Here is a 12,908-nt window from a genome sequence, read left to right as displayed (position 1 = left end):
TGTGCAGTCTCTTCCATCTCAGCCACTGTCGCTGCTTGGCCTCAACACTGCCATGTGTTGCTGGATTCTGGATTTCTTGACAGAGAGACCACAGTCAGTCCGTGTTGGCAGGAACATCTCTGACTCCGTCACACTGAGCACTGGATCCCCACAAGGCTGTGTGCTCAGCCCACTGCTGTTTACACTGCTAACACATGACTGTGCAGCCAGATTCAAGGGAACCTGATCATTAAATTTGCTGATGATACCACAGTGGTGGGGCTCATCAGCAAAAATGATGAAACAACGTACAGGGAGGAGGTCAAACACCTAGAGAGCTAGTGCAGAGACAACAACTTGATGCTTAATGTCACCAAAATCAAGGAGATGATCGTCGATTTCAGACGGTCTCAGCCCGAGCACACACCCCTCAGCATCAGCGGCTCCACAGTGGAAAGAGTGGAAGACATCAAATTCCTTGGGGTGCAGATCTCAGACAATCTCACCTAGTCCAGGAACACCACTGGGATTGTGAAACGGGCCCAGCAGAGATTGCACTTTCTGAGGAAACTTAAACAAGCATCACTGCCCACTAACATCTTAACTACATTCTACAGAGGCGTGGTTGAGAGTGTGCTGACCTTTTGCATCACAACCTGGTACTCCAGCTGCAGTGCTGCTGACAAAAAAGCCTTGCAGAGGGTGGTTAGGGGAGCAGAAAAGGTTATTGGGGTCTCCCTACCTTCTGTCCAAGACCTCTTTCAGAGTCAATGCCTCCAGAAAACACGGTACATCATTAAAGACCCCTCACACCCTCTCCATAAACTGTTTGTTCTTCTGCCATCAGGCAAACGTTACAGGAGCATCAAAACAAAAACCACAAGGCTACTAAACAGCTTCCTCCCACAGGCAGTCAGACTGCTAAATAGCTGCTCTACTTGACTCTGCTTTGGACACTTTTAACTTGCACTGGACACTTATAACTTGATTTTAACCAACATGTGGCTGTTGTGTTTTACTATTTATTGTTGTGTTTACTATTTATTGTTGCATTTGTTATGTTATGACTGCACTGCCCCTGGGAAACGCTGTCTCATTCTGCCCTGTAAAGCTGATGTACGGTCAGAATGACAATAAAGTTTTTGAATCTTGAATCTTGAAACTCCTCCAGAGTTGTCATAAGTATTTTGGTGGCCTCCCTCACTAGTCCCCTTCTTACATGGCCACTCAGTCTTTGAGGGCGGCCTGCTCTGGGCAAATTTACAGCTGTGCTTTACAGTATATTCTTTCCATTTCTTGATAACTGACTTAACTGTACTCCAAGGGATATTCAGTGACTTGGAGATTTTCTTGTATCCATCTCCTGACTTGTACTTTTCAAAAACATTTTTGTGGAGTTGCTTGGAGTGTTCTTTTGTCTTCATGGTGTAGTTTTTGCCAGGATACTGACTCACCAGCAGCTGGACCTTCCAGATACAGGTGTATTTTTACAATCAATTGAAACACCTTGACTGCACATGGTAATTATGTGGTTTCTAAAATCAATTGGCTGCACCTGTCATATGAAAGGGGGTGAATACTTACGCAATCAATTATTTTGTGTTTTATATTTGTAATTAATTTAGATTACTTTGTAGAGATCGGTTTTCACTTGACGTGAAAGGTCTTTTTCCGTCAGTCACTGTCAAAAAATGCCAAATTAAACCCACTGTGATTCAATGTTGTAACGCATTAAAACATGAAAACTTCCAAATGGGGTGACTACTTTTTATAGGCACTGTAGGTTAAAAAGTTGGCACAACATCATGGGCCCTGAGACCTGTAATGTTTTATACTGTTCTATGAATGTGTTTATGTGGAGTTAATGTTGGAAAGATATCTGTTTAAGAGCCAACAGGACTCAACAGTCACTTTCCACTCTGTACTTCTAATTGTGACACAGTAGAGTTGGTGCCTCACAGCTTCAATTCAATTCTGATCTCCAGTACTGTCTTTATGGAGTTTGCATGTTCTCACTGGCTCTCTAGTTTCCTGCCACATCCCAAAGAGATACACTGTATATGCAAGTGAGAGATGCTGGCAAGATGGAGAAATCAGGTTAATGGAAAATTAGAGAGGAATGAGATTGCTTTGTGAACTACCCTCCTCCTATGTCATAAGTGAAACACCATACCTTTTCTGCAGAGAACCCAGGCAGCAGTTCAGTTATTTATTAATTACTTTCAGATCTTGTTTGCAACTTAAGTGATCCAAGTAAATCCAAAGCTTACATTTGAACTTACTTCACTGGGCCGGATTTTGATATAAAAGTTGTTCCTTTTGTATGAGATCTTGAGAACCTTAGGCCAGGCAAATCTGTTTATTCTCAATCTGTCTCTGTAGATGAGCAGCCCACTTGCACACACGCCAAGCATAATATCAACTCCTTCCGAATCCTTGCAAAGCAAAACACTGACATGTAATTTTAATCATCACTAAACACAAAATGTTATAAAATATTGCAGTGTTGTTATTCAAAATTACAAAATAGCAATGGCCGACCTGAAATTATATCTGAACCTGCAAGCATCTCAGTGCAGAGGGTTTCAAAGCTTACAGAACATTAGAAATCAGGTGGAACAATTCCGCCAGGCTCCAGTGGATAGAGGGTTGAGTACTTCTGATATTGGGCTGCTGCCAAAAACTAGTCCACAATTTTGTACTTCAGTTGCAGAAGTCACCACAGATCTGGAGTACCATCTAACTGCCCAGTCTTCATAACCTGATAGTAAAACCATGGGCTCCACTCTGGATGTTGTGAGTCTTGTATTAATGAACTCTTGCCAGTGGAATAACCTCCATGATTTTATTAGTCAAATATCAGAAACACGTCAGAATTGTCGGCATGCATATGGTAACTCTGGCAGAATACCTGAAGCTGATAGTTATATCTGCCACATTTATCCAATTCCCACCAACTTTACCTCAGCAGATCAAGAGAACTTGAAAGAAAGGCCCAAACAGAAAAGATTTTACAGATGCTGGAAATCCAGAGCAACACACACAAGGTGCTGGAGGAACTCAGCAGATCAGGCAGCACCTATGGAAATGAATAAACTATTGAACAAAGTCCCAATAAAGGATCTTGACTTGAAACGTAGACTGTTTATTCCTCTCCGTATACCTGGCTATCTTCCAGCAAGATATAGTCTTGAGTCAAACTTCTATTTAGATGAGCAGTTCACCTGCTGAGTTTCTCCAACATTTTGTGCGTTATTTAAAAAAAGCTACAAGTTTCTTCAAGAACTACAGCCAGAAAGCCAACACCCAGTAAGCCAACATAACAGTGGATGGGAGTGGGGAAAAGGGCTTATTTGTTTTGCTGTGTTGTTTTGTTGCTGTTCTTCTGCTGAGCATTGCTGGTGTGGCATGCTAGTGCCCGAAACGCTACCCCCAGCACATCCTCAGGTTGTGTTGGTTGTTAATACAAACAACACATTTTACTGCATGCTTTCATGTATGTGAGAAAAATTAATGAATTTGAATCTCCTGCTGATCCTTCACCATTGCTCAATACGTCTGGTTTCAACTGCCATAATACACTGCTGGCCAACTTTTTATTTTCTGCCTTCTGTAATTTGAAACTCATCCAAACCCAATCTCACTCACATCATCCCACCAACATACTCTCCCCTCCCTCATCCAGTGCCTGTTGATTTACAATTAGACCATGTTTAGGATAGAGTCAAAGCTTTACCTGAACCTCAAGTCCCTCCATCTTTCAGCCCCCAAGGACATTTTTCCTTGGAACGTAGAAGATTGAGAGGCGATTTGATAGAGTTATACAAAATTGTGAAGGGTATAGATAGGGTAAATGCAAGCAGGCTTTTTCCACTGAGGTTGGGTGAGACTACAACTAGAGACCATGGGTTAAGGGTGAATGGTGAGAAGTTTAAGGGGAACATGAGGGGAAACTTCTTCACTCAGAGAGTGGTGAGAGTGTGGAATGAACTGCCAGTGTAAGTGGTGCATGCGAGCTGAATTTCAACATTGAAGAGAAGTTTGGATAGGTACATGGCTGGTAGAGGGATGGAGGGCCATGGTCCTATTGCAGGCTGATGGAAGTAGGCATTTTAAATGATTTGGCATGGAATAGAGGGGTTGTTTCTGTGCTGTACTTTTCTATGAAGTATATCTTACTCCTTTCTATTTCCTTATATCACTCCTTCAAACCTATCTTTTGAGCAGACTTTTAGAAACCTATATGGCCTGGTGTCAGTTTATATTTAGAAAATATAATTAAACAAAACAATGAATGCTGGAAATACTCAGCAAATTAGTAAGTATCTGGGAATGTTTCAAGTTAATAACCTCATCCATGGATAATACCCAACTTGCTGCATTTTCATTTTCTATTGCACATTTCCAGTATCTGCTGCACTTTAGATCTGCCTGATAACAGCTCTGTGAAGAGGTAAGGAATACTCTACGGAACTTAATGAGCTTTATAAATGCAAATTGAGTAAAGCCCTTGAAATAAACCTGGTAATCGATCGTCAGAGTTGGGCAAGTAGTCAGTAACCTGCTGCTGATCAACCTGTCAGCTTATCGCTCTACAGCCTAGAAAAGACCTCCAGGGGTGACTGGAGAGTTGGAACCACTCATAGGCAATGCCAAATAGATCTGTAACCCAATTCATAACAAGTGACATACACAAAACGGTGGAGGAACTCAGCAGGTCAGGCAGCACCTGTGGAGAGGAATAAACAGTTGATGTTTTGGGCCCAGACCCTTCGTCTCTAACAAGTGAACTGTCCTTAGCTGGATATAAGCAGCAGGCAACTTGCTAATGCCCTTTTCAATGAGCCACTTTGTTTTAGCCTGCTGGGCTACAATGACTTCTAGACATAAAGTTATGTTTCCAAAATAATGAATTCTGCCAACCCGCGTCTAAAGAATTTAGATCAAGGCGAAGTGCAGGTTTCGATCGGGAGAGTAGACAGGTTAAAGGAAATCAGCAGGATTCCACGTTGGAGTGTAACATGGGGAATTATTTATTTATGTTATTTTATTGAGATACAGTGCAGAATAGGCCCTCTGTTCCTTCGAGCCATGGTATCCAGCAATCCCTTGACCTAACTAGCCTTATTATGGGACAATTTACAATAACCAATTAAGCTACCCACCAGTATGTCTTTAGACTCGGGGAGGAAACTGGAGCACCTGAAGGAAACTCACATGGTCGTGGGGAGAATGTATAAACTCCTAACAGGCAGTGGTAGATATTAAACCTGAGTTGCCAGTACTGTAAAGCATTGTGCTAACCACTATGCTACCAGATCTGCAGAGTAAAGCAAGTATTTTCCTTTCAGGAATCAGTGCCGCAGGTTCTACACTTGATGGTGCTTATTATGATTAAATATAAACAATAACTGAAAAAATTGGACTTTTATTAGCACCCCTCACTTCTACTTCAGCAATGGCAATAAAGTCTGGTCATGATTATGATGTAGGAAGCATGGCAATTTGAATTCAGCAACCTTCTGCTCACAGCAAGATGATAACATGCTTGGATAACCTATTTTGGTGAGGTCAATTGAGTGATAAATATCAGGCAGAACCCTGAGGTTTACATCCCCTCGTTTCATAGCAATGGATATTCTACCTCTATCTGAGACAGTAGATTGGATCTCATTTCAATACCTCATCTTAGGCAGTACAGCAGTCCTTCTGGGCTACAGATTGTTAACCTAGATTTCTGACCACCTTGCTTGAACAGACAAGCTCCTCACACAAGTGGTACCAGCGGAGCTGCAGCTGGCATTAATTTTTCATCGTACTTGACATAGCCCTGTGTCTGCATGTTTGGTTTGTGATTATGCATCAGACATAGGCAGAGGCCAAGTATCTGTAAATTGCATGCATCGCAAAACATCTATATGAATTGTAGGTACAAGATTTACCCTACTAATGAAAAACGTGGAGGATACAGCCCAGTCCATCACAGGCAAAGCCCTTCCCACCACTGTGCACATCTACAAGGGGTACTGCCAACAAGTACCCTACAATCTATGTTCTAAGTAATTTTAGGCAGTTTCTAGAGTAGGTTACACGGTCGGCACAACATTGTAGGCCGGAAGAGCCTGTAATGTGCAGTAGATTTCTAAGTTCTAATCGTGAAACTCCTAAGCTAGTGTGGATAACATCACACACCTTAACTCTGAACTGATTCCATAACCTACTGACTCACTTTCAATGACTTTACAACTCAAGGTTTCAGTATTATTTATTTTTTTGTATTTCCGCAGTTTGCCTTTTGCACATTGGTTGTCAGTCTTTGTGTGTAACTTTTATTTGTTTCTATTGTATTTCTTTGTTCAACTGTGACTGCTTGCAAGAAAATGAATCTCAGGGTAGTGTACAGTGACATATACATAGCTTGACAATAAATTTACATTGAACTTTTACATTTAAACTCGGCTGCTCTCTGTATTCATTTCACATTACTCTGTGGCAACGAAGGACTGTTGGAGCTAATCAAAGTTCATGAACTGTTGTGTGGTCTGTACATTTCTAATGAAACAGCAAACTACTTGCTGATTCCATTTATACTGTAGGTCAGTACTTTGATGGTTATCTGATTGATCAAAGTAACGCTCATTTCCTTCCTTTCTCTAATCAGCTCTTATATTTATACAGCTGAACTGACAGACAGAAAAGAGTTCCAATCAACTGGAATAAAACAGCTGTATCTCCAGCACTGCGGTTCTTTGGTTCAGTTTCACTATTGGTAAGTATTTCATTTTTAGCAAATTAAACTCTGCAGCAGTAAGCATGTCGGTCTATTCAAGCAGAGATGAAAAGATTCTGAAATGACAACTCTGCGTTTAGCTGTACCTTGGCATGATGCAAGTCCACTCCGTACATAGACAGCTTTTTGGCATTTTCCAAATAATGCATTTCTGCTTCTGCAGGTGACATGCCCCTAAAAAATATCAACAACAATTAGAACTTTATTCATTTCATTTACCAAGTTCTGCATTTTGAATGTTACAAATCTATCCAAAAATGTAAAAAAAAACCCTCTCCAACTGTGTGCATTTTCATGCATAGCCATGCATTCTATGTAACCACATAACAATTACAGCACGGAAACAGGCCATCTCGGCCCTTCTAGTCCATGCCGAACGCTTACTTTCACCTAGTCCCACCAACCTGCACTCAGCCCATAACCTTCCATTCCTTTCCTGTCCATATACCTATCCAATTTCTTTTCTTTTCATCCTCTTACAAAATAACCAGGGGTAGAAAACATTACGTATACAATGGCAATATTTATGCTTAGAAAAGAAACGTTAGAGGAGAAACGAGATGCAGATGCAGGAATCTGGAGCAACAATTGCAGCATTTGTGAAAGGAACTGTCGACTTTTTGGGTGGATTCCCTGCATCAAGACCAAATACAAATGTTCCGCTTATAGGTCATTAATTACAGAGGCAGCGTCCTGCATTTTGAAGACCAGGCAAGTAGGCCACATGTTTCCTAACACAAAAATCACCGGGTTAATGACAACAGATGTAACTCTAAAGTGAGATGAACTGAGGACACAGGTTCATTACTTCAAAAAGGGAAACTATAATGTCCTCAGAGAAAAGAAATGCATGTTGCAAATAGCCAAATAAACCAGATTCTTTCTGACTTTAAACATGTAGCCAACAAGGCATAAAAAAATGGATATTTCACACATTCATTTAGATAAAGGTTCAAATCTCTGAAGAATAATTTAACCAAAACTTGAACACCTCGAGAATTAAAATTAAAAACACAAGACACTTAATACCATTGATTAGTCAGAAATGCTCCAATGTATTCAGACTGTAAGCACAGCCAACATACAACTTTGAATCCAAAATGATTTGCAGTAGGTCACTGGTAAACAACTGTTCTATATCATGGGAATTAGCATTAGTGAAGCTAATTAAATTGTTATCCACAGGAAGCACTGTGCATATTCTGTTTGCTGCTGCTGTTGGCCGCCTTTTAATTCCAGTTTAAAAAGACACAAGACAGTGGCCAAGAAAAAACATCAAGAGAAACATTTGATAAATTACACAATTTACAAGTTTGAGGCTTATCATAATTTGTTTTTCATAAATCTCATTTTGTAATCAATTTTATTTTTTTTAATTTGCAGGCAGTGTTGAGGGAGCAATGTGTTTACAGAAGGATTCAGTCAGATTGTGGGCACTTGGAAGGTAGTTTAGGGAATTTCATGGTCAGGGACTTTGGGAGAAGGAAGAAAAGCCGGAACTGTTTTCTAACTGGGCAGAAAATTCAGAAATTAGAGGTGCAGACGAACTTGGGAGTCCTCATGCAGGATTCCCTAAAGTTTAACTTGCAGGTTGAGTCAATGGTAAGGAAAACAAATGCAATGTTAGCTTTCATTTTGAGAGGACTAGAACACAAAAGCAAAGATGTGATGCTAAGACTTTACAAGGCATTGATCAGACTGCATTTGGAGTATTATGTGCAGTTTTCAGCTCCTTATCTAAGAAAGATGTGCTGGTATTAGAGTCCAACTTGAGCATGAATAGCAAAAAGTTGGCTTGCAGGTACAACAGGTTATTAAGGCAGCAAACGGAATGTTGGCCTTCATTGCTAGGGGAATTGAATTCAAGAGCAGAGAGGTCATGCTGCAACTGTACAGGGTACTGGTGAGGCCGCACCTGGAGTACTGTGTGCAGTTCTGGTCTCCATACTTGAGGAAGGATATACTGGCTTTGGAGGCAGTGCAGAGGACGGAGGTTCACTAGGTTGATTCCAGGGATGAAGGGTTTAACCTATGAGGAGAGATTGAGTCGCCTGGGACTATATTCTCTGGAGTTCAGAAGAATGAGAGGGGATCTTATAGAAACATACAAAATTTTGCAGGGATAGATAAGATAGAAGTAGGAAAGTTGTTTCCATTGGTAGGTGAGACTAGAACTAGGGGACATTGCCTCAAGATTAGGGGAGAAGATTTAGGACGGAGATGAGAAGAAACTGTTTTTCCCAGAGAGTGGTGAATCTGTGGAATTCTCTGCCTAGGGAAGCAGTTGAGGCTTCTTCACTATATTTAAGATACAGTTAGATAGGTTTTTACATAGTAGGGGAATTAAGGATTATGGGGAAAAGGCAGGTAGATGGAGCAGACTTTATGGACAGATCAGCCATGATCTTATTGAATGGTGGCGCAGGCTCGATGGGCTGGATGGCCTACTCCTGCTCCTATTTGTTATGTTCTTATGTCCAGAGGAGGATCATGAGAATGATCCTAGGTATCAAAGGGTTAGCATTTGAGGAGTGGTTGATGGCTCTGGGTCTGAACTTGCTGGAGTTTAGAAACCTATTGAATATTGAAAGGCCTGGAAAGGGTGGATCTGGAGAGGATAAGATCAAAAGACATAGGAGCAGAATTCAGGCTATTCAGTCCATTGAGTCTGCTCCACCATTCCATCATGACTGATCCCGGATCTCACTCAACCCCATATCCTTTAATGCCCTGACCAATCAGGAAACTATCAATTTCCACTTTGAAGATACCCACGGACTTGGTTTCCACTGCAATCTGTGGTAAAGTGTTTGACAGATTCACTACTCTCTAACTAAAAAAAAATCCTCCTAACCTCTGTTCTAAAAGTTCGCCCTTCAATTCTGAGGCTATGTCCTCTAGTTCTGAATACCCCACCATAGGAAACATCCTCTCCACATCCACCCTATCTAGTCCTTTCAACATTCAGTAGGTTTCAATGAGATTCCCTTCCTCCCCCCCCCCCCACATTCTTCTAAATTCCAGTGAGTACAGGCCCAAAACTGCCAAACACTCTTTATATGTTAACCCCTTCTTTCCCAGAATAATCCTTGTGAACCTCCTCTGTACTCTCTCCAATGACAACATCTCCTTTCTGAGAAATAGGGCCCATAACTGTTGACGATATTCAAGAGCAGCCTGACCAATGTCTTACATACACTCAACATTATCTCCTTATTTTTATATTCCATTCCCCTTGAAATAAATGCCAACATTGCATTTGCCTTCCTGACCACAGACTCAACCTGTAAATTAATCTTCTGCGAGTCTTGCACAAGGATTCCTAAGTCCCTTTGCACCTCTGATGTTTGAGTTTTCTCCCCAGTTGAATAATAGTCTGCATTATTATTCCTTTTACCAAAACGTATTATCATATATTTCCCAACACTGTATTCCATTGCCTCTTTTTTTGCCCATTCTTATCAAAGTCCTGCTTCAAACACATGACTTTCTCAGCACTACCTATCCCTCCACCCATCTTCATAACACGGTAACCTTTAAGCCATCAATTCCATTATCCAAATCATTGACAAACTATGTGAAAAGTATCTGTTCTAATACTGACCTGAGGAACACCACTAGTCACTGGCAGACAACCAGAAAAGACCCCCTTTATTCCCACTAGCTGCCCCTGCCTATCAGCCATTCCACTATCCATGCCAGTATCTTTCCTGTAAAGCCATAGGATTTTATCTTGTTAAGTGGCATCATCTGTGGCATTTTACCTAATGCCTTCTGAAAATCCAACTGAATGACATTCACTCTCTCTCCTTTGCCCACCCTACTTGTTACTTCCTCGAAGAACTCTAACAGATTTGTCAGGCAAGATTTCCCTTCACAGAAACCATGCTGACTTTGACTTATTTTATCATTAGTCTCAAAGTACTCCAAAACCTGATCCTTAATAACAGACCCCAACACTTTCCCAGCCACTAAGGTTAGGCCAACTGGCCTATAGTGTTTCCTATAGTGGGGGAGTCAAGGGCCAGAGGGAGGCAGGTTTAGAATTGTGGGATGTCCATTCAGAATAGAGTTGAAGAAAAATTTCTTTAGCCAGAGGGGGGTGAATCTGTGGAATTCTTTGCCACAGACGGTTGTGGAGGCCAGGTTATTGGGTATATTTAAACTGGAGGTTGATAGGTTCTTGATTAATCATGGTGTCAAATGTTGCAGGGAGAAGGCAGGAGAATGGGGTTCAGAAGGTTAATAAATCAGCCATGATGGAATGGTGGAGCAGACTTGATAGGCCAAATGGTGTAATTCTGCTCCTAGGTCTTGATAAGTGTTTATAATTAAAATATCAAAGCAAAATGTTGTTGATTTTTTGGCAATTAGGATTTATTAGTGGCAGATGACTTGCCTTCTCCATTTGATCTAACTAAACCCAAGACTGAATTTATGGACTATTTTATAAATGACTCAGTGAAAACTGCCAGCAATTTTAAACTATCAAATTACATGCCTAAGCACTGTTACACGTACTTGTGAGTTTTGTGTAGTTCTATTATTTTTTCTTCCAGTTCCTTAGTTTCATTCGGAGCAAAGCGAAACTCACTGATGTACTCAGTGCCGTACTCATCTGGGTCATAGTCCCCCAGTTCGGCTTGGACCGTGTACGAACCAAGCAAGACATGTGTGGCAAAAGAACATGGCAGTCGTCCAGAGACAACGTCATCCCTCAGTTGCAGACACAAGTAGTACCTAGATGGGAGGAAAAAGAAAGAGAAACTTGAGATCTTCCAAACTTTTGGACGTAAGCAGCGTTGACTGTTGTATCAGACTTTAGAAATGACAATCAATATTTTTTCAGGAATTGAGCGTAAGAGAGGCCTGTACAGATTTTCCCCGCTATCCGAAAGTAGAGCGTTCCTTGGAAACCTTTTGTAAGCCGAAATGTCGTAAAGCGAAGAAGCAATTACCATTAATTTATATGGGAAAAATTTTTGAGTGTTCCCAGACCCAAAAAAAACCCCTACCAAATCATACCAAATAGCACATAAACCTAAAATAACACTAACATATAGTAAAAGCAGGAACTTTTCGGCAGTTTCAGTATCAGCCGAAGCACTCTCTCCAGTAACCTTTAAGCTATGAAGCTGCCCTCACCTCAAAAGCCGATCAAACCACCCATGACTACCTTTAAATTCCACTTTTGCAACACTTTCGTCACCATCGTCCAGTGCTTTCTATTTCAGCTTATTAAAAAGACTGACCGATTTCTCCTTAAGTATAAGGTAACTTAATGGAACACCACACTTTCTACACCCATCAATCCACTCAAGCAATAGACTTTCCATTTTATCCATTATTGGATGCCAACTAAAAGAGACCACTTTGCTACAAGCAGAACTAATAGTAACATCGGCAGCTTTCAAGATTCTTTCTCTCTGCGTGTAATTAGTACGAATGGTGGACGCAGGCAAGTTCAACGCACGAAAAATGTCTTTATTTCGTTCACCATGATCGAAACGCTTAACTACGTCCAGTTTTATGCTAAGCGTTACACCCTTACAAGCTCTCTTAGGCTTTTCTGATACCATAGGATGCATCTTGCTAATGGATGCACGAAATAAATCGAGATAAAGCACAGATGCTCACACAGTTCAAAGCTATGGTGGCTTGACGCTGAGTGTAGTTCCCGGTGAAGGCGCTTGGTGGCGCCACTCTCGCTGCTCGGGGTGCACGCTGCCTCTATAACGGCTCGCTGCAAAACAAGCGCTGAGCGCTATTTTCGCTTTTCACCTTTTTTTGTAAAAGCGAAAATCCTCTTCAGATTTCTTTCAGTTAGCGAAGACAGGTACTAATGTAGGCCTTTCGTAAAAGCGAAGTGGCGTAGAGAGAAGTTTCGAAAAGCGGGGGATACCTGTATTGCATGGCGGAACAGTCGAAGGATATGCAGTCAATGGCAACACACACAAAATGCTGGAGGAACTTGGCAGATCAGGCAGCATCCGTGGAAAGGAATGAACAGTTGACGTTTCAGACCGAGACCTTTCTTCAGGCCTTGATGAAGGATCTCAGCCTGGAACATCGACTGTTTATTTCTTTCCATAGATACTGCCTGGCCTGTGATGTTCCTGTAGCATTTTGTGTGTGTTGC

At 41.3% G+C, this 12,908-nt stretch overlaps 1 protein-coding gene across 26 annotated transcripts in view; it reads right to left on the bottom strand.

Annotated features, from left to right (window-relative positions):
- Window positions 1-12,908, bottom strand: part of LOC140724813 (band 4.1-like protein 3) — a 187,562-nt gene that overhangs the window by 74,449 nt on the left and 100,205 nt on the right. For 20 of the 26 annotated variants that reach the window (XM_073039541.1, XM_073039489.1, XM_073039452.1 and 17 more), the window contains exons 7-9: window positions 11,291-11,509; window positions 6,856-6,943; window positions 2,250-2,414 (exon numbers count right to left, since the gene is read on the bottom strand). In XM_073039541.1, coding sequence (XP_072895642.1) covers window positions 2,250-2,414; window positions 6,856-6,943; window positions 11,291-11,509 — 472 coding nt within the window. The remainder of the gene's footprint in view (window positions 1-2,249; window positions 2,415-6,855; window positions 6,944-11,290; window positions 11,510-12,908) is intronic. The other 6 variants (XM_073039499.1, XM_073039514.1, XM_073039586.1 and 3 more) reach the window with 1 other exon arrangement.

Source organism: Hemitrygon akajei, chromosome 1 (genome assembly GCF_048418815.1).
Source record: "Hemitrygon akajei chromosome 1, sHemAka1.3, whole genome shotgun sequence".
NCBI lineage: Eukaryota > Metazoa > Chordata > Chondrichthyes > Myliobatiformes > Dasyatidae > Hemitrygon > Hemitrygon akajei.
Note: the sequence above shows the minus strand (reverse complement) of the source record. Positions and strands in the feature narration are given on the sequence as shown.